The sequence below is a fragment of the Marasmius oreades genome, chromosome 2 (assembly GCF_018924745.1).
Source record: "Marasmius oreades isolate 03SP1 chromosome 2, whole genome shotgun sequence".
NCBI lineage: Eukaryota > Fungi > Basidiomycota > Agaricomycetes > Agaricales > Marasmiaceae > Marasmius > Marasmius oreades.
The window spans coordinates 1,885,569-1,911,571 of record NC_057324.1 but is presented as its reverse complement, the minus strand read 5'-3'; the positions used below and the strand labels follow the sequence as shown (position 1 = coordinate 1,911,571).

Here is a 26,003-nt window from a genome sequence, read left to right as displayed (position 1 = left end):
GAAGAACGAGCGGGGTGGTAATTGAACCAGAGTGCATCCCAGTTTTATATGAGCATTGTCGATCCAAAAGTCTTCGATCCCGTGCCAGGTGTATGACGTCATGATCATTCATTTGTTACAGCTTTTTTTATGCTTCCTGTTCTTCGTTTAATCTAAGTTGTCGTTCTTCTTCTGCTTCCCGTTCCTCTGCTTCAACGACTTCAATATCCAGAGGGAAAGTCAGGGTTGCAGCAATTCCACTCAGTTGGTTCAGCTCTGTCCCAGCCGTGAGTTTTGTAGGTAGCCAACATGCAGGGAAACACAACATACGTTGTCCAGACTCATGCATGCTTGAGAAAATCACGACCTCTCCACCTTTCTGTTGTACTGCTTCTGTCAATGAAACATATTTCTTCCGTGTCTCTGGATTGCTCGATCTGTCACGTTGCCGAAGCGTCAACCGCGATGGGCTTTAGCGGGTGACAGTGAGACGTACCGGAAAAGATCATCCGATATGAGTAGAGTACCTATTGCTCCTCTATCTGCGGCCAGCAGGACATGTCCAGGTCCATACCACGCACGAAGTTCGTCCGTAGCAAGCATCTTGTGAAACCTTTGGAGTGTTCACTTTCAATTCACCGTCCTGCAGGAAACAAACAATGACCGCGACATACTTGTCCAATGTGATTCCTTCTCTTGCAAACTTGGTTTCTTTTAATCGAGATGAAATCTTCATAGAGATGTAAGTTACTCTTTGCAGAGAGACAAAAACGCATACTTACCTCTGGACTCCTTAAAACCTCAACCAAACTGTGCACATGTGGACTACTCACATGCACCTTCACCCCCTTCTCCCTCAAAGACTTTTGTAACACCTTATCCCCCCTCTTCCCCGCCTCCAGCATTATAAAATCATAAACCGTATCCCTCACCCACCCAGGACTCGCTATCACGATCGCCTTCAACCCAACGTTAGAATACGGTATATGCCTCAAAAATGCCTCAAACACCATCCCATAAAACTTGTTCAACGCCTTTTCATGCTGAGATGTCCCTGAAGTAGCCGCCTTCCGTGGTACCGAAACCGATATTCGATGGGTTACCAACGTCATATGTTCCGATAACAAACAGAAAGCCGCAACTCCTTCTCCACACACGACAGCCCCCACTTCCGCTCCTCGTCCGGGAACGACAGACTCTTCGACCCTCGATAACGCAATGCTGTCCCACCCATCTGCTTTTTCAATACGGACATCCCGATTCGATTCGATGTCTAGTGTATGGAAAGCGCCTAGTTTAACGTGAGGGTTTTCAGATGTGACACGGCCTGACATTTGAAGGGATGCTGTTGAGGCATTGGCGGAGGATCCGGCTTCTGAGTTCGGTTGGTTGGCATCGCCGGAAGAGTAGGAGGAGAACTCGACTCGGGTCACTTTGAGAGTTAGGTTGAGACGGATTCGTTGGGAGTCGATCGACCCGGTGTTGGAAATTTTTTGAACCCGGCTAGCTTCGGTGAGTTGTAGGATCGAGTGGGTGCAAGTCGGAGGGTTATGAAGGGACTTACCGAATGGCAGGAGCACGTACAAAGTCGCCTTGTTGGATGAGATTGTATAAATGCCACATGTCTTCGTCATCTTCTGGCCGAAGTGTTACATGGCCCTATATAGACTTGAGTATAGAGTCAATCGACTTGAGGACGAGTTACTTGCTGCACCGTGCTTGTCGACTTGTTTACCGACGAGCTTCATGATGATGGAACTAAGCTGAATACGAATGGGCGGCTATTCCCACGCGTCTTTTGGCACCCATATCTCATGGCCAGGTATTTCAACTTTGATTATCTTACCATCGACGTTGAAATCTCTGATATAGTAATCCCAAAATCACATCTCTTGCTTCACGACTCATAGAGCCAAACCATCCCGCTGGACGTAGCGGTAAACATGCGGATGACCTGGACTTGGACGACGATGACGCCATTTTCGCAGAGCTAGAGGCGGAAATCGAGAACGATGATAATTCAGCAATCCGAGAGCAGGGCTTAGCTGTTTTGAAGCGAGAGTGAGTCCCCTCTGAACTGCTCTCTTGTTTCCGGGAATTGTTGATCGCTCAATCAAGTTGATAGGATGGAGAAAATACAACATATGAAAGAGAATCACTACGGAAAATATACTGAGATTATGGACGAGAAGGAAGTTGTGAGGATAACTGCGTGAGTATGGTTTGCCTTTGTCTTCGTCTATCATTGCTTCTAAGTCTTATGACAGACACGAACCAAGGGTTGTGATACATTTTTACCACACGAATTTCAAGAGATGCGAGATAATGGACAAACATCTTGCTGTATGTGCCTCGCCATGTACAGTGCTCTTTCTGATAATCAAAACCAGAAACTTGCACCGATATACTTCAACACCCGCTTCAGTAGGGTTTTCGTGGAGAACGTCCCTTGGTTGGTCGAGAGACTTTCGATAAAAGTGTTACCATGCGTGGTATGTTTTGTGAAGGGCGTTACGAAGGATAGGTGAGCCAGATCTGGATCTGGAATGCCCTTCAACTCAACGGATTCAGATTGGTGGGTTTCGACGAGCTTGGGAACAACGATGGATTCACAACTCCTACGCTGGAGATGCGATTGGCCGTCAGCGGTGAGAATTTCTTCATAGCCGAATACAAAGGGTGACCTATATTGGGCAAAAACAGGTGTGATACAGAAATCAAACAACGCAGCTAAAAATTTGATGTACAAAGTCGCATCACAAGATGACGACGATTTCGACTTGTGATTCATGGTTCAAAGCTCTATCTAGCTGCTGGTAGACAACCTAGCTTTTCCTCTCTAGTTGCTGAATAGCGCTTAGCGGTATACACTTTCAATAGACATCTCTGTAAAAGGAAAAACCGACGGTCGCGTTACAGCGCGTTACAGTGCGTTACCAGGTACTGTAACATTAAAATTGTGTGTGGTTATTTCTGAAAATACAAGGCATGCTATTTTCGGTAATTTTCATGTCCAGTCAAGGGTTGAATATAAACCTTGACAGCTCTCAGTCGTTACCCAGTCTTCGCCATGTCCTACGCAGCCAGCTCCTCCTCTTTCTCTCTCTACGACGACTCTTACAGTGCTTTCAGTCTCTTCGTTCCTGCTCAACACCAACACCCACGAGAGACCCACGAAACATATGAACAGCTCTTCCAGCTCTTCCGTCCTTCCACCAACACCATCCAAAAACAGGAGTCGTTCATATCTGTTGCATGGAAGAAGTTTTGGAAAGCCTTGTGATCCATGGGCACTAGTTCCACCTCGAAGTCGTGCATAAGCAAAAGGCAAAAGAAGTTGAGAAATTTAGCTGGGCACACTGACTTAGCGCTGCTCTCGCTCGTTGACCATCCTCGGTCCGAGTCGATAACGCTCATTAGACCCCTACATGGGACGCGAACGCGCTCCCTATCCACACTCCCTCCAAGACTCCAACGCGTTCCATTGCACACCCATGCACAACGCTAGGCTGTAAAGCCCACATCCTCCATCATCGTGATACCAGAACACGCGAGTAATCTTGAAGGATACTCGCTTTTATGCGTTCGACCATGGTCATGCATTCTTACTCAAAGATTTCTAGATCAACTCATGGACAATCTCCATTTACTTCCATACCGCTTCATACGTGCTCAATACACACATACACTGTATCACCAAAAGTTCAATAGTTCATACAACAAATCACTTTACCGATATTCTCTCCTGATAAGCTTCCCACCCAGCCTCCTTATACCTTGTCGCCTGAGTTCGAATCTTCTCTGTATCCTTCAGATCCTTTCCATAAATCCCCCTACCAACTATAATCACATCACACCCTGATTCTAACACCACTTCTCTAGGCGTTCGATACTGCTGTCCCATCCCATCGCCTCTCGCGCCAAGTCCAACCCCCGGGCTTAGAATCAAAAAATCATCTTCCTCCGTTTCAGCGGAACCACCAACGTTCTCCATCCTCCTCTGAGCAATAAACCCGATAACGAACTCTCGATGGCGTCTAGCCATACGAACAGCAGATTCTGTATAGGATCCTTCCGTGAGCGCTCCTTCCGTGCTCATTTCTGCTAGGAGAAGTAAACCACGTCCCAAGGGTAACCCGACCGAAGCCAAGCCTGAAATAATGGAAGGACCAGGGACGGGATGAGCATTAGTGATATGGGACCAGCTCGCGATTCGATAGATTCCGCTTGAGTATTGTAGGGCGACGGTGTTTCCTGAGTAGATATTGAATGACAGGTCCATGTATGAGAGTTAACCTCACTCACCGATATCAGCAAACTTGCGATCCTCGAATATCACAAAATCATGTTCTACGCTCAACTTTTGCAGTTTGAAAATGACATCTTGAGTAAAGTCTTCCAGAATATCGATATGGGTCTTTCATAAAAGCATCGTTTTAAAAGACCGGCCGAAGACATAAAATCCCCCCTTGCCTTGACGAGACACACGAATGGACCAACAGCATCGATAATGGACAGAAAGTCGCAGCTTTTCGTAACGTCAACACTGACGGCCAAGTTCGACTGTTTGCGTTCTATCGTTTCAAGTAGGAGTTTAGCAGTTGGGTTTCTGTGGTTTTCTGCTCTTGAACCGTAGGGTTTTAAGTGAGAACGCATTATGTCGATCGTCGATCAACTGAACTCGAGCTCAGTCACGAGTACCTGATGGTGAGCGGAGCTTTGTATCGGTAAGCTCGGTGTGCCTCTTGCACGAACAGGCAGTTTCTAACGCAAGCATCACAAAAAATCGGGGAATGGGATTTAGCGTTACACGTGTTGTCGTTGCGTGCCAGGATGACGGTATCCGATACTCCAAGATAATCCGTTATCCTTTGCTCATCATATTACCAGTTCACACTGCGGGCAAAACCCCGCTCGTAAGCCATGCGGTGACCTGTTCGGTAACCAGTTCGGTAACCACGTCGTAAGCCAGCGCGATTGATGCGGATTAGATCAAGTTAATTTGTATTCATCATCTTCCCTAATTATCCACCCGTTTCAATGAAAGGTAGTATTTCTAACAAAGGTAGTACAATGCTATGATAGATATAGGAAACAACGAAGTAAGTAGTAAGAGCGTAATATACGAGAGATCTGGGATTTAAAAAATCCGGAAAAAAAAAGATAAAATGTCAGATACCGCATGTCAAACTCGTCCCCTGGGCCTTGAGGCGTGCTCATTGTTCTTTGTTCTCCACCGTCTACTTCTTGCTGATTTAGCCTTACTCGAGAACCTTCCTAAACAATGGCCACAGCTTCTGGTTCCAGAACGCAGCCGGTTCCGGTGTCTGGTTCTGATGATGAGGAGAATGAGAGGCGAAGGAGGAAGTATCAATTGTTCTCCAAGGAAATTGAAAAAGAAGCGAAGGGAACCAAGGTATGGAATAGAGTTACAATAAACTTGTAGAGGCTGAACACAGTATGGGATATAGTCGGTAATGCGACTTAGTTGACTATGCTACACGGTTCTTTTTGCACTTTAAACGGTGCTACGGAGCAATATTTATCGTATTAAGAACTAGAGTGAGCCCGAATTGCTAGTTAAAGCTAGTGCCGCTAGTAGGATGTGCCGTCGGCGCAGCTAGACCAGTTAGAGAGAGCCGTAGATCGTGTCAGAAAACTGTATGACCGTTCGAAACCTGTAGAACACTATGAGCAGAGGACTTAAGCGGTAATTCACCGAGTTCTACTCTCTACATTCTACTATGCACTGGCATATCAAGGGATTGTACTATTAGAAGACTTGTAGTCTTCACAGAACCGTTCGTAGCAGAACTTAACAAAGTCAAAAGACCTTCATACTAGGAGTACCTACTTCTACGGGGAATTTAGTTGACAAGAAATTGGACATTGGACCGCACAGACTAGGAGAAATTTGATATGACCATAGATCGAGTCCCGATCTGAGGAAAAGACAAAAAGACATGATACAGATCCCAGATCCCAGATAGAGTACCTAGGAACCAGGCAGGAATGAACAACGGATCTCGGAGCCCGCGCTGTTCATGTGCTATGGCGATTCGGAACTCTGGATCCATATGCTGGAACTACTTGGACACACTAAGTCCATATGATTTGATAACGTCGAAATGTAGGATAAGGTCCGTAGGCAGGAAATACCATATGGTACGCCTATGTAGGTCCATTCCACATGCTGAAACAAGAATGAAGAACGGTCCAGATTGGTCCAAAACATATGATTCGAATACGGAAAAGCTCCGTAGACAAGATTCTGCACATGTAGCAGTCCCTAGCGATAAGACTCTGCATGGATTCGTAGCTACGGTGCATTATTTTTAGAGATAAAACAAGTAGAGATAGGATTACAAAGCTAGCGTAGAAGTAGTATAAAAGCAGCTCATGTATCCGTAGATAAGAAAGTACTACCCGTGCGTAGGAAAGTCCTGAGTGGGTTGCCCGTGAGTAACTGCTCTTGACACCAATAGAGAGAGATTTGCCCTGTCATTGTGCAGTGATAAGATAAGATTTGATTTGAACTATACGAGACCGTCGAGGTCAAAACTAGAGAACTATCCGTCCGTAGGCCGCCGAGGTCTTGATTACTGTTTCGTGATCCGTCGAGGGTCTTAGCATTCGTGTCCGCCGAGGACTTAGTTTTCGTGTCCGTCGAGGGCAATAGTCTCCAATCGTTCGAATTAGTCTTACCGTAGACGAAATTCATAGTCCCACTTAGTCCACTGGACAATAAACAGAGCCCCTACAACCCTAGAGTCCCCGTAGCTGTGGTGTTTTACACTTGCAGTTACACATTGATTTCATAAAACGTTCCTACGATATTGAGACTGAGATCTTGTGCGTAACCTTTGCCAAGCAGTCCACCCTTGCAATCTTTCCTGGTGTGTAGAGTTATTGATAGACTTTACACGGAGGTTTACTAGTTTTTGGGTTGATTTGGTGTTGGTGCTACTCCCGTAGCTCTGATATTAGGTTAACTCTTGAGTGGTATTCTTCGCCCATTATCGGTTTTTGAACTACACATTTGCGCTTTGATGAGGATCAACTCCCTGGAATCCGTACGAATCGGTCCTTCAAGGAAGGCGAGGAGGGACTTCAAAGAGGTGAAGAAGAAGATTAAACACTACTTGGAAGGTAGAACGAAGAACTTCTCTGAAGTACATGGAAACTTGAAGGAACGGATGGACGATCTACGTTCAGAGCTGAGCACGATTCAGCATCGTGCAGAAGAGATGAAGAGGATAGGGGAAGGAGCATTGAAGGCAATTGCTGTGGGCATGGCAAGCACTGGGTTATCTGAATTTGTCCCCGACCTCAATGCACCTGCAGAGGATGAGTGGAACGTTTTGCATAGTGACGAGCGATATATGTAACCTTGATGAAGAAGGATACAATGACCGGACGTGAAGGTGCGAGGTCTGGAGGCGTAGGTGTGACTATACCCAACAGTGAATGATGATAAGAGAGGACAGATGATGATCAGCGCTGGTCTGATCAATGAGCAAGCCTAAAGAACCTAAAGAAAAACTAATCAGCAACACAGATGGCAACAAAGAACTCACCAGTCAAAGTGTAGGCAGCTGTTCTACTCTTGAGAACACTCCTGACAGCGATGAGGGTGCAATTCTTCTTGGTTATACTGAACCAAGGTGGCCAAGACTGAGAGATGAGAAGTAGGGAGGAGAATGAACTATATTTTGTGGGGAACACCCCTGTTTATATACTACTGGAAGCCTTTGTTTGTACTTATTACTATAAACCGGAACTATGGTCCATACCAAACAACCAAACAGAAACGTGAAAAACCTCCCAAACTTAGTAAGTATGTATAAAAGGAGGCTATGTGGATAGTAACGATACCGTAAAGGAAGTATGGGTCCATGAGTATGGGTCCAAAATATGAGCGCATAAGAGGAAGAAATTAAAAGGGGAATTCAATGGGGTAATCAAATCAGGCCTGACATCCGCGGGGAACAATTTAGCGCACGTCCTCGTCGCTCACAGTGAATTCCCCACAGCATTCTTCTTCCGAGAATAAAGCGAACCGACATGGGAATGTTCCTAACCACATGACTGGCGTGAAGTTGAGTATGATGATCAGTCCAGAAAAGGGTGCTTGCCATCTTCGTCTGTATCCGCTGCATGGAAGCCATCGCCATGAGAAGTTTGCTTCAGGAATGCACCACCACTCCCTTCTACTCTTCCTCTTCTCTGTTGTCTCTCGGAAACCTTGTCTGACAACGCCTTGGTCACTTTAGAAATCACCCCTTTGCCTCAGTTGTTATCGCTCTTCTCTTTCCGAAGGTCGTCTTCTCTGCCAGGAGCGGAATTGGAAGGAGAATTGCGATTGACTGATGGAGATGTGGGTGGTCTAGGGTTGTCGGCGGCATTGATCTCTGCCAGGAATTCCCAGACAGTGAGCATTTCTGTCTGATCGGTACTTCCGGATGAAAGAGTAAAATCAAATTGTGGATAGCGTCCAATACGTTCTAGACGATTCTGGAAGGGGGAGAGCTCTACTGCTGAAGCGAAAACCAACTCTCCACTGTCGGAGTCATCGGCTAATGGAAATGTTACTGGATGGAGAGAGGTGGAATGATCAATAAGCCAATCTCCCAAGTCGTTCATGCCTTTGAGAGCTGGGATGTCATGGGGTTCCAGGAATGCGGGTTCTTCAGTGACTTCATCAACATCCTTTCGCTGGTTTGAGTTAAAAGCAACTGGCGCGCCATATTGATATCCTACCACCTCCATTACTGCCTGGGTTGTAGCATTACAAGGTCCAGTGATGACAGGAGTGATCTGGGAAAGGAACTGGGAATGTGTGGAGAAGATGGAAGGCCATTGGGGGACAAGCATATGGGACTGGAGACGAATGTACACCACTCGGCGAGAAAGGTTGGTCTGGGCAAGGACAAACACGTCATGAACCCACTCGTATACTGGACGGATAAGGATGGCACGATCGAATTCTCCTGCAGGCCCCAAAATGGCTGCTCCAAAGGTGACTGATTGGGCTGGTACGTTTTCCCTGGTATAATACACTGGGACATCCTTCAGAGCCGGAGGATGAAAGTCGGAGAGCTCTGCTTCCCAGTGACAGGATAGGAGTGTGGTATTGAGTGATGGGAACATGGGATTTCTGGAGTATTCGGGACATTGTCGTTTGTGAATGAATGACAGATGCGGAGAATCTGGATGAAGGGTGCCTGGGTTTACTTGGAGGTAGCACTGCAAGTCACTTGGATTGTACCAATGAGCCATGGTGTGGTTCTTGGTATAATGCACAACCTTTTCCAACAACTCGTGAAACTCCTGTCCAGTACACTCCACACGTACTTGACTGAGATCGATGGTTCCATGGTTCGATGGATATTCAAGCTGAGAAAGAAAAGGATTCATAGGAAGAAAAGAAGGGGGGGAAAGGGAAAGGAATGAGGGAACGTAAAAGAGAGACGTCGTTTTTAATGGGATTTAATGGTAGATGATAGTCTGTTATGGAGTTGCTATGACTAGGAAAAATAAGGTTGATGAATCTGTTGGGAATTTACGGCAGTGGCCTGGGAACAGTTGGTGCTTGTTTTCTCAATTTTCATGTTCCCCCAGCCACCCTGTCTTCATGAACCAATGGTCGCGTTGAATGTACGGCATTAGTCTGTAGGCGGCCCAATTCAGCCCCATCTAATTCTCTGAGTTTATAGGCTTCTCCTCGGGTCCGGCGAATGACTTCAAAAGGCCCAAGATAGCGTGGTTGTTCCTTCATTCCAATGTTTTGATCAGCCTCTGAATTGCGTACTAACACTAACTCGCCAGAATGATATTCCCTAGGAATGAGTCTTTTTGCAAACCGTTTTTTGAAGTGTGATTTGGAAGAGAATCTACTGGCTTTGAGAACTTCAGCTGCTTTAGCGATATCCTGTGGGTGTCGGTGGAGCTGTCTCATCCTTAACGTAAGAAGGTCCTCCGTTGTCATACCAATATAAAATCCTTCAACCAAAAATGTGGCTTCAAATAGATCAAACGGAAGTAAAGGTTCCGTAGCATGGAGCAGATGATATGGAGAAAAACCTGTAGATCGGTGAATTGTAATCCGATCTGCAAACACTGCTTCAGGAAGTCGCTTGGGCCATTGTGATAACCGAGTCTCACATGCCTTGAGTAGCGCTTCTCTCAACGTAAAATGACCACGCTCAACTACTCCATTTGCATGTTTGTTGTAGGGTGAAATCTGGACTTGTGGCACTCCTAAGCGCTTCATAAGAGTATCAAATGCCCCTTTGACTTCTGATCCATTGTCGGTCACCACTTGGTGGGGGGTTCCATATCTGCAGTAAATTTGTTCCCAAAAGAATCTTGCCAGACTCTCTGAGTCAATACTGGTTAGAGCTCGGGCTTCACAAACTCCTGAAAGATCATCCCTGGCGGCTGCAATATACCGATATCCTCCTGCTGGTGGCATATACATCACATCAATGTAAATTTTTCCAAACAAAGCAACCGGAATTGACACTGTAGGAGGCTTTTCAAATCTCTTGAGACTTCTAATTTGGCATTCATGACAAGATTTGATATGATGTTCCACATCGTTTCGTAAATGTGGCCAATAGAATCGACTGCGGAGTAAATCATAAACTGCCTGCACTCCCTTGTGCCCTAAATGATCATGTGCCAATGTAAGAATTTTAAGGCGCTTTTCAGGGTCTGTGATGACTAGTTGAGGTTGGCCATGTTTGTCACGATAGAAAAGACGATCTCCACGCATGTGATATTGGCGAGCTCGTTTAAGAAACCTCTTCTTATCTGCCACTACGGGAAAGTAAGGTGTCTCAAGAGTCTGCAGGAAATGACGTACTTGCTGCAGCCATTTTTCCTGTGTTTCCCTGGAAAGCCATACCACTGAGGGAAGTTCGAGTGCATGATACAAAACCCGATGTTTTATGGTGTGAGGAGGACTCTCTTCTGAACTCCAGTTGAATAAAGCCACTCTGTCCAACCATGTGTCATCATCGCTAATGGCGGTCTCTCCTTCAGCTAAAGGTCTTCTTGAGAGGGCATCAGGTCCTTTAAATCTAGTGGCTGGAACATGAACCAGATCAAAGTCGAACAAAAGGATGCCTTGAATCCAACGGTTGATTGCTGCATTAGGTTGTAAATCGGGTTCCTTAATCATTCCGCGAATATACTTGGCATCCACTTCTACCCTGAGGTGTTTCACTCCTACTAAATAAATTCTCCAATGTCGAAGGGCTCTGTATAATCCAAACAACTCCAACTTGGGCTGTGAATAGCGGGATTCACTTTCGCTCATGGGAATGGATCCATAACGTGCTGGAATCTTTCTTCCTTGTTCATCCAATTGGGATAAAATCATTCCTGTACCTTCTTTACTTGAGTCCACAGATAGAATGACAGTTCGGTCGCAGTCATAGTCAATGGGTTTCATTGCAGGAGCGGATGATATGGCCTTCTTAATCTGGTCAAAGGCTTTCTGCTGATTTTCTCCCCATTGGAATGGTACGTCCCTGTGATACAATTTAGTAAGAGGCCTGATGATCATGGAATAGTCTCTTATCCAGATCCTTACTGATCCACATAATCCTAAGAATTGACGAACGTGCTTGGAGTCCTCCAGAATGGGCCAACTCAATATTTTATCTGCTTGTCCCTGGTCAGGAATTCGTCCTTGATTGTTGCATCTTTGTCCCAAGATCAGGGCTTCAGGTCTGCACACCTGAGCCTTGTGACCAGAGAATGTAGCTCCAGCACATTTGACTCGATGCATGATACGGTGTACATCATTGGCATGTTCCCAAATAAAACGCCGGATTCCTGGATTCTCTGCTAGGCGCTCTGGTTCTCCCTGGCTGTCCAAATATTGACTCTTTGGTCCTTTAATAGCCAAGTCATCAATAAAAATATTGGCCACTTCAGGAAGATCTTCTTGCAAAACAAAGGCCATACACTTTTGAAACTCGGCAGGAGAGTTGGTAAATCCAGTGGGAAGGGAGGTGATTTGGAGTAGTCCCATGGGAGTCATAAAAGCAGTGAGTTCTCTGCTAGATTCATCTATTTTCCGGGCATCAAATCCCCAGAACAGATCAAACACCGAATAACATTGTCTTCCCGCAAAGCCTTCGATAAAGTCATCAATGATTGGTAACATTCCTGCATCTCGTACTGTCACTTTGTTCAAAGGCTGGAGATCATGGACTATTCGTAATTTTCCATTCTTCTTAAGGACGCAAAACCACATGGATCGGTAAGATGATACGCTGGGTTCGTATACTCCAGCATCGATCTTGAGTTTCAACACCTCATTCACCTTGTCCTGAATTCCTGGAGGTATGGGAATATTGCGATACTGCCAAGGTTGGTGTGGAATGGTCGGAATGACATATGGTGAAAAATATGAGTCTTTGAGAGTTCCCCGTTCTATGTCTTCAAAAGCGAAAGCCTCCTGGTTTATGGATACCACATGTTGGAATAACCTTTCTTCGTCTGGTAACAAAAATCCAGTTGAGTTTAAGTCCAATATTTTAAGGCGTTCATGGTCCAGACGTGAAGTTGGCTGAAATTCTGGTGGATCATATGGTAAGGGTGGTAAGGAAATCAAAGGGTCCTCTGGAATGGTGCGCCGCACTCGACTTTCAGGTGGCATGATAGTGGAAACAGGTCTGACCTTTTGAGCTACACGTTTGTACGCAGTATAGGAGAGGGACGGTTCAGTGGATTCTAGTTCGCCATCAAGAGTAGTGGGAAAAATCACATATTCATCATCTTCCTCCAATGTGAATCCTTCTGTTTTCAGAACCACCTCTGGTAATCCTTCTACTACATGATTTCTGTTAATCCAATTTAACTTAACTGTGCGATCTGGTGGAATATTCTCCATTTTCTTGGTCAGCAGTATCAACGATTGAGATGGATCTCCACAAACTTTGCCCAAATTTTCGGTTTTCACCAAGTCCGAGATCCCCGAGTTAGTACGAACTCGGTGAAGTGCACTCTTCCTTCGAGGAAGTCCAATGTAAAGACATGACAGCGTTGGCATGGGTTGTTCTCCAACTCCTTCTTTCTCTCCTTGGTGTCCAGTCAGCATGAGATAGGCAGAAAGTAATATCATTCCAGATGATACTAGTAGCATGCCTAAAACAACAACACAAGTAGTAGCGACAGCGGTGGTAAAGGAATGTAGGAGTTGGATAAACTGGTGAAAGCCATTATAGGTAAGGATAGTTGTAGTTAGTTCACGGAAATTCAGAATGGTAATGTTTGAAGTAAAACTTGAGCTTGGGTGAACCAGTCTTGGAACTCTTGCCGTTGATTCTCTATCATCTCCTCGAATTCTCGAACACACAAAGCCACCCTCTCTATCGCATCTATCCTCCACTGGTGAGTGTATTGATAGGAAAGGGTTCGTTGAGCATCCGAAGATTCCCGGTGTTGAAATCGTACATGTTTGGGCAATGGTAGATGCTGGTGATTCCGAACCGTACGGGGAATGGTAGGCGAACGAGGGGAACTGGTGGTTTTGACAGGAACAGGAGCTGAGGGAACAGGATTTCGTAACGGGAAGGTGCCCCCAGGGCAAGGAACACACATTCGGGGCACATGTAACTTCGCTCGTGCTCCAGGAGAGAGGTCCCGAAATTCGGCACGAAATGGTGAGGGATGGTGGTATGTGATGGGTTTTGGGTGATGTGATGCGGTGATATTTGGCGGACGATGTTTCTGGTAGTAGTGTTTCGAGGCTGGCCGCATTGACACATTCGGCAACTTCGAGGAAGGAGTTTGTTGGAAAGTGTGAGATCGATAATGACGAGTGTAAATATTCCTTCCTGGTGGGTGAGCCAGCGAAGGCGAAGGAGGCGGTTGATAAGCCAAACTCTTCCCCAGAGCCGGCTGAGGTCGGGTTGGTGGCTGTGGGTTCATAGGATATGAGTGATGAGACGTAGATGAGAGCAAAACAGAACATACGCAAACACCAGGTTTGCGAGGGCGAGGTACAAGAGGGGGTGGTAGAGATGGGGGTCCCTGACCAGCAAGGAGAGGTCCAGTGTCCTGCACTATCGAAGGGGCTCGGAAGGTAGTCATAGTGGCTTGGGTTCGAATGGCTACTCGGATTCTCCATGAGCTGCAGCTCGCGGGGAACAATTTACCACGAACCTTGGGTTACCGGACACGGCTGGTTGACCAGCAACCTTTGACAATGAAGAATGAAGTTAAAAAAATTGAAAGCGGGACAGCAGGTAAGTAAAAAAATGACAGATTCAAAGAACGGCAGTGGCGGGTGACAAGGTGGTGGTAACGTTAGAAGAATCAGCTGAATTTAAAAGGGAGGAGAGATCGGAAGGCTTAACGGTCTTGGTTACGGGGGAAGTGTGCTTGGAAATAATAGGGTTAGGAGGCAAAACAACATGGTCAATAAAGGTGGCCACATCCTCTTTTCGTCCTAAGACATCGGCCCAATAGATTGGATCAACGCCGGGGAAATGGGTGGGCACATAAGGGAGAACTTTGAAGACATGAAGGTTTTCGAGAGCCTCGGAATCTGTAAACAGTAACCTAAGGGTAGTCTGGGAAAGTGCTGCCAGCTCAACATCCTGAAGGTAAGTAAAAATCTCCCAGGCAACGACTATCCATCGCCGTTGGTCTTCAGTGAAGAACCGGTTAGCTTGGAGGGGAGGGAACCGCTCGAGACCATTGCCTTGAGCAACGTAAGCAGCATAGCGGGCTCGAAACAAATGCTCGACCTTTCGGAGAAGAAAGTATTCGATGGTTAGCACCATCACCCGGTAGAGTTCACGGATGATTGTCAATGCGATCATTCATCGATACTTCCACCTGCCTATAAGTTCCACTCTTACTCCTTGAAACTCATTCTCGTTTGCCCATTCTTCTCGGTCAAATCCATCCGGTTCAATTAACGGTTGAGTGGGCAGCGTGTGGGACATGAAAAGTCGGAAACGGAGACGGTTGGTGAGCTGGCGACAGGCCTTTGGATCTTCGAAATGACGAGAGACTGAAAGCCGGTTGTCCAAGTTGGGGGTTTCTCCCTTGTAAAAATCCTCCGATCTTTCCTCAATAACCTGATAGTGCAGTTCATCAAACAGAGCTCGCCATGCATGCACCACTCGGGTTACACTTTCCCTAGGGTGTTCGTGAATGATGGCTCCGTCGACAATATGAAAAATCGACGTTAATTCCCCTGGTTCGACATCCTTGACCTGTGTGGTGACATCAAAGATTGGATGCCCAGCTGGCGGTCGCTCAATAGTGCGGTCCAGCTGGCCAATGGACATGAAGATACTGGGCAAGAGCTTCGTTTTCGGTGTCAGCTTGCTCTGAAAAAATGGAACCCGAGTATGAGGTGTAGAGGAGGGTGAAGTCTGGAATGGTGCCAGTTCGCTAAGAGGTACACTGACTGGTGCGGAGGACTTCGGATCTTCGGGATTTTCGGATCTGGCTGACCCACACTGTGCAGTGGTACTGGAAGGAGTGTCAACGTCCATGTCTGACTCGCAATCAACGAGTTCCGGCACGTCTTCATCATTGCTAGACGTGGCTGGATCGAGGGTTTGAACCGCTATAAAATTTGTTCGTAAACAGATATTCTCCCCTGAATTTCTCGAGTCAAACTCACCCTGGCTTCGATGTATTGTGGGCGATGAGGAGACTGGAAAGGGTCCGGTGGTCTGGAAGTCGGCAGGTCGTAAGGAATGCACGCCGCTGGCTAACTCTTCCTGGGCAATCTTTGGCGTTACCGGTTTGCGTTCATGGTACGTGTAAGCGAGGTGTTGGGCTAAAACGGCTTTTGGAGCGATAGGAAGGGGAGTACAAGTAGGATAAAAGCGAATATATGCATGACCTAGTTGGAATGAGTTCCTTTTCTGGTCCGGATTGTGCAACATGAGACCAGCGTTCAGTACGAGAAGTTCCTGGCGGAAACCCCCGTCCTGAGTTGGCTCGGCAGCCACCAGGTAGGCCTGAGCAGTTGACAGTACAGCTGGACGGGTGTGAATGCGGCCGGTATTGCGGTACTGGTTGGCGGCTTCGTCACAAAGGTCACAGATGACCATAGTGGTAGATTTGGCCTGGGTAGTAATGCCAAGGTGATCAACTGGACCTGGATCCACCAGTCCGAGAGGAGGGGGAGGGATTGTTGGCGAGTGAGATTCTCGTGGAGCGACAGTTGAAGGAATGGGTTGAGACTGGGTAACAGTGGGCGATGAATCAAGAGGACCAGCCTCTGGTACGACGCGACGGGCTTGTTGGCGAGTGAGAGGGGGCATAGAAAAATAGAAGGCGGAGTTGGGATGAGGAGAGTCCGGGGGAGTCGAACTCGATCCTCTTATACCCTCCTCAAGCTCTCCTATCCTTTCCAGCTTTGAATTCAACCAAAACAAGACTAACATGCTGATTGAAATCAGAATTTCCATCCATACCTGAAGTAATAATGAGTATGAAGGTGTCGAAGTATCCGAATTTTCGGGAACAGGGCTCACTGAATGTTCTAGGGTGCGTAACATCGTCGCTTTCGGCGATTTTGGCATTGAAGTTCGGGCCTGACCTTCCGAAACCGTTAATCTGTCATCTAGATTCCCTCTGTGTTCACCGTTAAGATCTTGTTCGGCAATTGTCCGAGCCCAGTGAGCTGGCCATAATCGGAGCTGGGCGTGAGGTACTTCGAAACCATCGTAGAACGGCTGTCGCTGGGGAGATTCGTCTCCGTCACCGATACATTGAGTTTCGAGCGTTGGTGTAGCTGCGATAATCTCTCCAGCGTTTTCTTCTTCATCCGTCTCGGGAATTTCTTCTATTCCCGAACTAGTCCTGCCATTCCCATTATCCGGTATTCGTGAGGTTACGAGGCGAGCCAAAAGGGACTTAATTTCCGCACCTTTAACCCTTCCAGCCAGTCTGAATTGTGGACGCTGACCCAAAATCGTGGATGCAAGCATCTCGAATCTGGGGTCCCAATTTTCCTTGTCTTTGAATACAAGGTACGTTCCGTTTCGCCTTTCGTCGATGCTAACCGCATTTTCTCTCAACCAAGGTCTCCCTAACAACATGTCAAAGGGGACTGACTCACCAACGTAAAAGAAACCAACGGTTTCTACTGAACCACAGAATAGCTTGAGTCCGTCTATTGCGCCGCGCAAAATACCTTCACCACCGTTAGCATCGTGCATAACAGTCTGTCGCCCCAAGTCGATAGGTAGTCGAATGGCAGCTTCGTATGTCCTGCTGCTGATCACATTAATCATTGAACCCGTGTCAATTATTGCCCGAATGTAATTTCCTTCAAATTCTAAAAGAATTTCGATGAGTTGAGCATTGTGAGTGAAGTAGGCGTTCGTGTGAGGTACATTGGTCTGCGCTAGAACCGTTTTGGCGTTCTTCGTCGCTTTGGGAACCTTGACTTTAGTTAATTCATGAAAAACAGTACTTAATTCTTTAGATGTACCTAAGATTTCTCCTAAAGGCATCTGAATCATCGTTCCAAGGATATGGGAGATGACATCTTGCATGTCAACGCGTCTTGCGAGGTCGTTTTTGCGTTCACGCCGGGCTCGTGTAGGTGGTGGTGCGATTTTTATTACTTCTGGTATGTGTATTTTGACATTTTGACGTGTTGCACGGTGAGTAGAGGGTTGAAAGGACGTAAGAGGAGTAGTTTTCCCTTGAGCCAGAAGCTTGGGCTCAAGGGAAACTGCCCTGCGCTTAGACGGAAGGCGGGCATCGAATGGGAGAGGATGGGAGGGAAGAAAAGAAGGCAGATGGCCATGTGCCAAGTTTTCAGCCGCCGGATTCGGTAAAATTTGCGCTGTCGGCGGCACATGTTCCGCGGCCGCGGAATTATCGGGTCTAGTGTCCATTTTATTTCGGTCCGGCGGCATATTCGGCACTTTATGTCCGATCCGTTCATTTACTTCGGGGATTTTTCCCGAAATTCGTTCCGGTTCTTTTCCTTTCGTAGTCCCTGCCCTTGGTGATCGTTTATGGGCACCTACTGCCTCTTGCCAAGTTGGGGTGGTACCGTCGGCTCTTTTGGGTGGTTGTACCGCCCTTTTGGCCCTAAATTCACGTGAATTATCTCCGGGACCCTGCTGAACTTGATTTCGGGAGGTCCGGGAAGTCGTTTTGGTCCGTTCAGCCCCTAGATGGACTGCTGTTTGGGTCAAATTGGTATCATAGGTATGTGATGACTCTTCAATTTCAGAGATTTCGGAAACTTCTGATTCGCTTTCACCCCACATGCCAGAATACCCATCGGACTCGCTTTCAGATCTTTCCCCACTGTCTTCAGAGGCTGTTTCATATTCAATCTCTTCACCGTTATTGGGTTGATTAGTTCCCTGTTGAGCATAGAAATTTTGTACAGCATCCGATATAGTGAGAAGCATTGCTTGATTCGGGGACTGATTGATTTGTGAGTCCTTTGGTCTAATATTCCGTTCAATGGCTTGAATTAGAGTTTCGCTGGGCGTTGGGCGTCCGAGATCTGATCCATCAAATAGAACATATCTACGCCGATCAGGACACCATTTAATTTCTTGTTTTGTGATCCGTTCAGTTACCAACAGACATTCGGTAATTCGATGTTTGGGATTTCCGCATCCAAAACAGGCAAAGGAGGAGTTGGGTGGTGGTCGCTGTTCATATGAGTTGACCCCTATTCCCCTTCCGTCACGAGAAAAATTATTGGGAGGTCTATTGCCTTGCCCTCCTGAATAGGAATTTGGTGGACGGCTGTTGGGTATGAACTGTTGGCTAGGAATTTTGTTGATACAAGCCTTGCTGTGTGGGTCCATAGTGGTGGCCCTGTAATACAATGTCCCATATTCTGGGTGATCCAACTGCATTGAATTTAATCTGGTAATTAGATCTGCAACTTCTGATTGAGGTCCTGAGAACTGTGTTGTCCTAGAAACCTCTGCAGGTGCCATGGGGACTGTTGGTGTGGGGTAGGAATTTTTAATATCCTTTGACTTGGTGCGAGATTTCTTCTTCCTTCTTTCTTTGAACTTCTTTCTCCATTTTTCATAGTCCTCTTCATCAGACTCTGATTCTGATTCTGATTCCGAGTCCTCTCCAGAGTCCTCTTCTTGTTGCTGGGTTCCAAAGGCTCCAGCATCAGGTACCATGGAAACAAATCTGGACCTCTTAAAGAAATGTTCTGCAGCTTCACATACCTCCTCAACTGGATAGGGTTCAGAAACATCCCTGAGTGGTTTCTTGGCATGCAAGGTCAACTCCAAAATTCCTTTCAAACGTTGTGGAATTCCCAACCAAAAATAAGTGGCATATATTTGGACAGTCATCCTTCCAGTTTGAACCAATATACCACCTCTTTCTTGAAAACGTCTGACATACTTCAACCATTGGGATAGGTTGTCAATGGGATGAGCAGCCTGTCTCAAGGCCAAAGCCTGAATGTCACTAGGTTGGTATTGGTTTTGAGCACGGTCAGCATCATACAAGCGAAGAATCTCTTTCTTCAACTTCTTCCAAGATCCTAGCTGATATGCGGTGAGGGACTGTATGGTTCTTCGGACTTTTGTAGAACAATACTCCAGTATTCCTTCACATTGTTCTCTCTCATCATTAATTCCATACTTCACTAGCAATCTCTCAAAATGCTTAATGAAATCTTCGACCTTGGCATATGATCCTCGAAACTGTGCTGGGGCTTCACAAGAGTAGAGCGGTGGAAGGGCAACAGCATAGACACCATCAAACATTCTATTGGAAGGGTGACTTGAGGGTACATGACTATGTACTGGACCATGAGGGTCTGGGTGGTGAGTAGGAATGGAATAGGGATGAATATTTACAGCCGGAGGCTGTGGGTTCAAAAAATTTGCCGTCGTACCAGACGATGGCTGAGGATGAGGCTGATGCATAGTGGATGATGAGGACTGATGAGGTGAAGAAGATGTTAGTTGGGGAGCAAATGTACCTGTCATAGTTGGATGATCGTCATCAGAGTCCAGCTCTGACCTTGGATGACGTATTTCGGTGAAGGATAACGGTGTTGATGATGATTGAGGTTGGTGTTCAGGTTGATCAACCATCCAGTGGCTAATGAGTAGGCTACTCCAGGCAACCTAAAGAAAGGTGAGACAACAATGAAGAAGTATAATCACAAAAACCCTCCCTCGCGGTGGGCTCCAATGATGACGAGCGATATATGTAACCCCGATGAAGAAGGATACAATGACCGGACGTGAAGGTGCGAGGTCTGGAGGTGTAGGTGTGACTATACCCAACAGTGAATGATGATAAGAGAGGACAGATGATGATCAGCGCTGGTCTGATCAATGAGCAAGCCTAAAGAAACCTAAAGAAAAACTAATCAGCAACACAGACGGCAACGACGAACTCACCAGTCAAAGTGTAGGCAGCTGTTCTACTCTTGAGAACACTCCTGACAGCGATGAGGGTGCAATTCTTCTTGGTTATACTGAACCAAGGTGGCCAAGACTGAGAGATGAGAAGTAGGGAGGAGAATGAACTATATTTTGTGGGGAACACCCCTGCTTATATACTACTGGAAGCCTTTGTTTGTACTTATTACTATAAACCGGAACTATGGTCCATGCCAAACAACCAAACGGATACGTGAAAAACCTCCCAAACTTAGTAAGTATGTATAAAAGGAGGCTATGCGGATAGTAACGATACTGTTAAGGAAGTATGGGTCCATGAGTATGGGTCCAAAATATGAGCGCATAAGAGGAAGAAATCAAAAAGGGAATTCAATGGGGTAATCAAATCAGGCCTGACACTAGTGAAGTGCGAGTATTACGTCGCTGTGAACTGATCTTTCTGAGAGAAGTTCTTTTGGTTTTTGTTGTTTTTGTAGTTCTCGCCGTAGGGCTAAAACTACCGGAATTTCACAATATTTCGTTCGATACTGAATGTAATCTTATTTCCACCCCCTGCGGTGGTCACCAGATAATGGGCGAAGTATACCACTCAAGAGTCAACCTAATATCAGAGCTACGGGAGTAGCACCAACACCAAATCAACCCAAAAACTAGTAAACCTCCGTGTAAAGTCTATCAATAACTCTACACACCAGGAAAGATTGCAAGGGTGGACTGCTTGGCAAAGGTTACGCACAAGATCACAGTCTCAGTATCGTATGAAGTTCTTATGAAATCAATGTGTAACTGCAAGTGTAAAAACACCACAGCTACGGGACTCTAAGGTTTGTAGGGGCTCTGTTTATTGTCCAGTGGACTAAGTGGGACTATGAATTTCGTCTACGGTAAGACTAATTCGAACGATTGGAGACTATTGCCCTCGACGGACACGGAAACTAAGTCCTCGGCGGACACGAACGCTAAGACCCTCGACGGATCACGAAACAGTAATCAAGACCTCGGCGGCCTACGGACGGATAGTTCTCTAGTTTTGACCTCGACGGTCTCGTATAGTTCAAATCAAATCTTATCGTTTCACTGCACAAAGACAGGGCAAATCTCTCTATTGGTGTCAAGAGCAGTTACTCACGGGCAACCCACTCAGGACTTTCCTACGCACGGGTAGTACTCTTTTATCTACGGATACATGAGCTGCTTTTATACTACTTCTACGCTAGCTTTGTAATCCTATCTCTACTTGTTTCATCTCTAAAAATAATGCACCGTAGCTACGAATCCATGTGGAATCTTATCGCTAGGGACTGCTACATGTGCAGAATCTTGTCTACGGAGCTTTTCCGTATTCGAATCATATGTTTTGGACCAATCTGGACCGTCCTTCATTCTTGTTTCAGCATGTAGAATGGACCTACATAGGCGTACCATATGGTATTTCCTGCCTACGGACCTTATCCTGCATTTCGACGTTATCAAATCATATGGACTTTGTGTGTCCAAGTAGTTCCAGCATATGGATCCAGAGTTCCGAATCGCCATAGCACATGAACAGCGTGGACTCTGAGATCCGTTGTTCATTCTTGCCTGGTTCCTAGGTACTCTATCTGTGATCTGGGATCTGTATCATGTCTTTTTGTCTTTTCCTCAGATTGGGACTCGATCTACGGTCATATCAAATTTCTCCTAGTCTGTGTGGTCCTATGTCCGATTTCTTGTCAACTAAATCCCCCGTAGAAGTAGGTACTCCTAGTATGAAGGTCTTTTGACTCTGTTAAGTTCTGCTACGAATGGTTCTGTGAAGACTACAAGTCTTCTAATAGTACAATCCCTTGATATGCCAGTGCATAGTAGAATGTAGAGAGTAGAACTCGGTGAATTACCGCTTAAGTCCTCTGCTCATAGTGTTCTACAGGTTTTGAACGGTCATACAGTTTTCTGACACGATCTACGGCTCTCTCTAACTGGTCTAGCTGCGCCTACGGCACATCCTACTAGCGGCACTAGCTTTAACTAGCAATTCGGGCTCACTCTAGTTCTTAATACGATAAATATCGCTCCATAGCACTGTTTAAAGTGCAAAAAGAACCGTGTAGCATAGTCAACTAAGTCGCATTAGCGGAGATCGAGGTGAGTTGCTAAGGGCAGATGCGTGAGAAAATAGAACCGGTGACGGCTGTGTGTGGAACCAAACAACAGCTTTGACCTCCCAGCCTGACTCTGAACGACCACCACCTCCACTTCGGTAGAGTTGGTGTGGAATCTTCTCTAGGTTGATTGCACATGTTCTAGTCAACTCTTCCAATCATTCTCTACCTATTTTGTGAGTAAGTCTCCTCGCTGTCACGTCTTGCATTGAACTAACTCCTGCACAGATATTCTTTTCTTCTTTTGTGGTGATGGCGCAAGGTAAGACATCTCTTTTGAACTTTCTCTTCTCTTTCAATCGATACTCCTCTTCAGTCGAGTATCGATATTTTCAGCTCCTCTGCGGAAGAGTTGAATTGTTGAATTTGCCTTTTCTCTTCTCTTTCAATTGATGCTCCTCTGCAGTTGAGTATCGACATTTTCAGCTCCTCTACGGAAGAGTTGAATTTGCCTGAACATCTTTTTTTCTAAGTCGATGCTCCTCCGTCGAGTATCCATCTTTTAGAACGTATTTTCTCACAATGTCACAGATTTCACAACCAATTCCTGGCCGTTGGACTCCCATGAAGGTCAGGTCGGAGCGATATACGAAAAGGAGCGTGTTTTCGTCACCATGCCCAATGCTGAAGTCATTTTCGACCCTTTACGCGGCGTCCGTTCCGTTCATCTCAGAAAGAATAACCACTTTGGCCTCGAGGACCCACTCTATTTCCCTCAGCCATTCAGCCTTGCTCATCCCCATCTCGCCTTCATTCCTCTTCCATCCACCGATCATGCCGGCATTTTTTTCCTATGCTGGTGTCTTCCAACCCACAATGATTTTGAATGGGTCAATCCTGAAGATGAATCTGGATCCTCGACTGGGCTGGGTCGATTCAAAAAGGACCTTCTTGTCAAACTTCATGATACTGTCTCCAGGCTCAACAATCATTTGGCCAGAATGGACACTTCGCACTCCTGTCTGACCCAGGACAAGTACATGAAGAACTACGATTGCAGTCTTCCCTGGCTACTGGCCCAACTGAACTGTCCTTGTAGTTTTACTCGGGCTCTACGCACCTTCGGGTTGATCCAGCGCATCTGTCTGGAGTGTGATGGCCGCGCCGAATGGTTGGTCAACTATGCACATCGTTGGGAACATTCGGGTATAATACAGACTGGACTTGAGCCCGCTCACATCGTCGGTGCCCTTGCAGGCAATTTAGAGTTGACACAGCGTCTTTTTAACTTAGGTACGACTTGAGTTCAATATCCTCAGTCTCAGCACATTCAAAGTCTCTTTCAGGTATTCTGGTTTGGCTGGTGCGAGAATTGAAAGAAAAAGGTCCCGACCTATGAGTTCTGAGGTGGATAGATACTCCTGATGCGGTAGAGAGTCTCTCCCTTCGAACGGGGGGTTTCCAGCTCTCCTTTGAAGAAAGTAATCCACCAAACCCCGTCATATGGACGGGCAAAATCAGCATTTCGAATTTTGATCGCTATCAGAAAATGTCGTTGGAACTTCGAAAAGCCACGATGGCTCATCTTTACGAAGAGGAAACACCTGAAACAGAAGTCAATGCAGAGGCCTCGTCATCATCGACAGCTCTACAAGCTTCGACTTCATCAGCGACGGACATCCATGAGTAACTTCAGCTACCTTTACCGAGTCTCTATTGACCTATTCTCCTTGTAGGTCCAAAGAAACGACGTCGCATAGAAGTTAAAGCTCCTCCACCCCCTCCGACTACCCGTGTCAAGTTTAAGGAAGTGGAGGCTAATATCATGCCTCAATGTTTAGCCCCGTGGAAACAGGCATCCGAGCGCGTAGGAGAACATTTCAATCCCAATGCTTACCGTAATCCGCTGGGCTATTTCCTCCCAGATCCTCAGATGATCGCTGTCTGTGGTCTGGAGAGTGGCAACTACAGCACATGGACAGCCTACATCACAGTGTGGCTCAAACTTCATCACGTTCTTTGCTACCGTCTTCGAACATCTTCCGTTACTCCACTTGGACCCTCCCGTTGGCGAACAGTTTTAGGAATCAAGAAGATGGCTTTTAAGGAGAAAAAGGCGGCGAAACAAAAAGCGGAAGTAGAGGAAATCTTGATGGAAATCTTGAAGAACGCTGGAAACACAGTTCGTCCTCATCACTCCCATTAAACAGCTTCAAGTAGGCTAACCTGTCTACAGACGTCGGTCAATTTGGATCGTTTAGACACTGCAAAGGTTGAATGGAACGGATCGCCTCTCGAGGTTTCCACAGCTCCCACAGCCAAGTTGAAGGAGATCTTGTGGGAGTTGTTCGAGCTCAGTTTCCAGTACGAGCTTCTCATGATGGATCGCCGATTCTACGGTGGTTTAAAGCCATGAGAGGAACGAGAGCCAGAGCTAATGGTTCCCTTGATGAGGCATTGGAAAGGGTCATTCATTCCTGCTGACCTTAGCAAAGGAAGAACAGGTTTTGCATCTGTGGATCTGCTTGAACGTCGAATGGCGATCTTCGGGTTCCTTCTTGCAATGGATGAATGGAAGGATGCCGGCAAACTCCCTCCATCTCTCCAACTGGGTTCTGCGATCCAGAAGCAAATCGATGTGAATGTTACAGTAACCTCCGAGACCACCACTCGCGAAGTCGACGAGATTGAATACATTGTCGCCCGTCATTATATTTCCTGCTTTGCGACAACGTTCGGACGTGCGCCTACTCTCCCCCATCGCCTATCGTAATTGTTTTGTACAGTATAACGCGCTCAATCTTGACACCATTTTTTGCCTATTGCCCATACGTGCAAGTCAGATCTCAAATTAAAATACATTCACATTCATTGAACTTCAAGCAAAGCATAACGCGAAAGCATAACATGCAATGACAGACCACAAGGTAAGTCTTTGTCCCTCACTCATCCTTGACTTCTTCAATTAACTGTTTGATTCTGTCTACAGCTCCGTCGACGGTTTCCGGTGAACATTCATATCGTTCTATGTGTTCTACGCCGCCTTCCGCCCGAGTATTTTAGCAGACATAACCCAGGATGTAAAAACGAAACGTACAAGCACATTCGAGCGCAGATACACGGAAACCAGCCAGTTTCAGTCTCAGATGTAACAACGACTCTAAATGGTTGTTCATAAGGTAAAGACTGTCGAATGAAACTTTTCTGACTCACCTACACGATTGACCCAACGGACTTGCACCTTATACGCCTCCGTCAACTCCGTTTCATCCATCTTACACTTCCTCCGGTGTTCCTTCAATTGGCGTTCCGGACTATTCGTTCTCCCCGCCTTCACAAACGCCTCCTTCCCCACCAAAACATATATCCAGCCTTTTGTGTCACTGGCTGAGATATCCTGAGCTCTCCGAGCCTCGTATCTTACTTGGAGGGTGTTCATGGTATGTGGATAGGTTTAATGAGTTAGGTTACTGCTTTTGGCCAGCGCAGCCACACCAAACCTTCCCTTCCACCATCACAGAGGCCGCGCGCAGTT

At 46.4% G+C, this 26,003-nt stretch overlaps 10 protein-coding genes across 10 annotated transcripts; 6 read left to right on the top strand and 4 right to left on the bottom strand.

Annotated features, from left to right (window-relative positions):
* Positions 1-127: 127 nt before the first annotated feature.
* On the bottom strand, positions 128-1,613 carry E1B28_004237 (uncharacterized protein; the record flags this gene model as incomplete). The annotated part of the gene is made up of 6 exons (XM_043148698.1): positions 128-255; positions 310-416; positions 476-592; positions 654-709; positions 762-1,486; positions 1,544-1,613. The coding sequence occupies 6 exons, from the start codon at positions 1,611-1,613 to the stop codon at positions 128-130; spliced, it is 1,203 nt and encodes a 400-aa protein (XP_043013298.1).
* A 154-nt stretch (positions 1,614-1,767) lies between these two features.
* Positions 1,768-2,936, top strand: E1B28_004236 (uncharacterized protein). Its single transcript, XM_043148697.1, has 7 exons — positions 1,768-1,801; positions 1,852-2,040; positions 2,105-2,191; positions 2,247-2,322; positions 2,370-2,503; positions 2,551-2,627; positions 2,683-2,936. The coding sequence occupies exons 1-7, from the start codon at positions 1,794-1,796 to the stop codon at positions 2,763-2,765; spliced, it is 654 nt and encodes a 217-aa protein (XP_043013297.1). The 5' UTR covers positions 1,768-1,793; the 3' UTR covers positions 2,766-2,936.
* A 71-nt stretch (positions 2,937-3,007) lies between these two features.
* On the bottom strand, positions 3,008-4,785 carry URA1 (dihydroorotate dehydrogenase). The gene is made up of 3 exons (XM_043148695.1): positions 4,453-4,785; positions 4,285-4,396; positions 3,008-4,233 (listed from the first exon to the last, which is right to left on the bottom strand). The coding sequence occupies exons 1-3, from the start codon at positions 4,633-4,635 to the stop codon at positions 3,704-3,706; spliced, it is 825 nt and encodes a 274-aa protein (XP_043013295.1). The 5' UTR covers positions 4,636-4,785; the 3' UTR covers positions 3,008-3,703.
* E1B28_004235 (uncharacterized protein) lies at positions 3,050-3,262 on the top strand (the record flags this gene model as incomplete). The annotated part of the gene is made up of 1 exon (XM_043148696.1): positions 3,050-3,262. The coding sequence occupies one exon, from the start codon at positions 3,050-3,052 to the stop codon at positions 3,260-3,262; it is 213 nt and encodes a 70-aa protein (XP_043013296.1).
* A 2,243-nt stretch (positions 4,786-7,028) lies between the features above and the next one.
* Positions 7,029-7,367, top strand: E1B28_004233 (uncharacterized protein; the record flags this gene model as incomplete). Its single annotated transcript, XM_043148694.1, has 1 exon — positions 7,029-7,367. The coding sequence occupies one exon, from the start codon at positions 7,029-7,031 to the stop codon at positions 7,365-7,367; it is 339 nt and encodes a 112-aa protein (XP_043013294.1).
* A 901-nt stretch (positions 7,368-8,268) lies between these two features.
* Positions 8,269-9,396, bottom strand: E1B28_004232 (uncharacterized protein; the record flags this gene model as incomplete). Its single annotated transcript, XM_043148693.1, has 1 exon — positions 8,269-9,396. One exon carries the CDS (start codon positions 9,394-9,396, stop codon positions 8,269-8,271), a length of 1,128 nt encoding a protein of 375 aa, XP_043013293.1.
* Positions 9,397-13,251: 3,855 nt separating this feature from the next.
* E1B28_004231 (uncharacterized protein) lies at positions 13,252-14,088 on the bottom strand (the record flags this gene model as incomplete). The annotated part of the gene is made up of 2 exons (XM_043148692.1): positions 13,252-13,914; positions 13,972-14,088. The coding sequence occupies 2 exons, from the start codon at positions 14,086-14,088 to the stop codon at positions 13,252-13,254; spliced, it is 780 nt and encodes a 259-aa protein (XP_043013292.1).
* Positions 14,089-22,780: 8,692 nt separating this feature from the next.
* On the top strand, positions 22,781-23,772 carry E1B28_004230 (uncharacterized protein; the record flags this gene model as incomplete). Its single annotated transcript, XM_043148691.1, has 2 exons — positions 22,781-22,790; positions 23,060-23,772. 2 exons carry the CDS (start codon positions 22,781-22,783, stop codon positions 23,770-23,772), a joined length of 723 nt encoding a protein of 240 aa, XP_043013291.1.
* A 315-nt stretch (positions 23,773-24,087) lies between these two features.
* On the top strand, positions 24,088-24,884 carry E1B28_004229 (uncharacterized protein; the record flags this gene model as incomplete). Its single annotated transcript, XM_043148690.1, has 3 exons — positions 24,088-24,154; positions 24,205-24,650; positions 24,705-24,884. The coding sequence occupies 3 exons, from the start codon at positions 24,088-24,090 to the stop codon at positions 24,882-24,884; spliced, it is 693 nt and encodes a 230-aa protein (XP_043013290.1).
* A 33-nt stretch (positions 24,885-24,917) lies between these two features.
* Positions 24,918-25,241, top strand: E1B28_004228 (uncharacterized protein; the record flags this gene model as incomplete). The annotated part of the gene is made up of 1 exon (XM_043148689.1): positions 24,918-25,241. One exon carries the CDS (start codon positions 24,918-24,920, stop codon positions 25,239-25,241), a length of 324 nt encoding a protein of 107 aa, XP_043013289.1.
* Between the last annotated feature and the right edge of the window lie 762 nt (positions 25,242-26,003).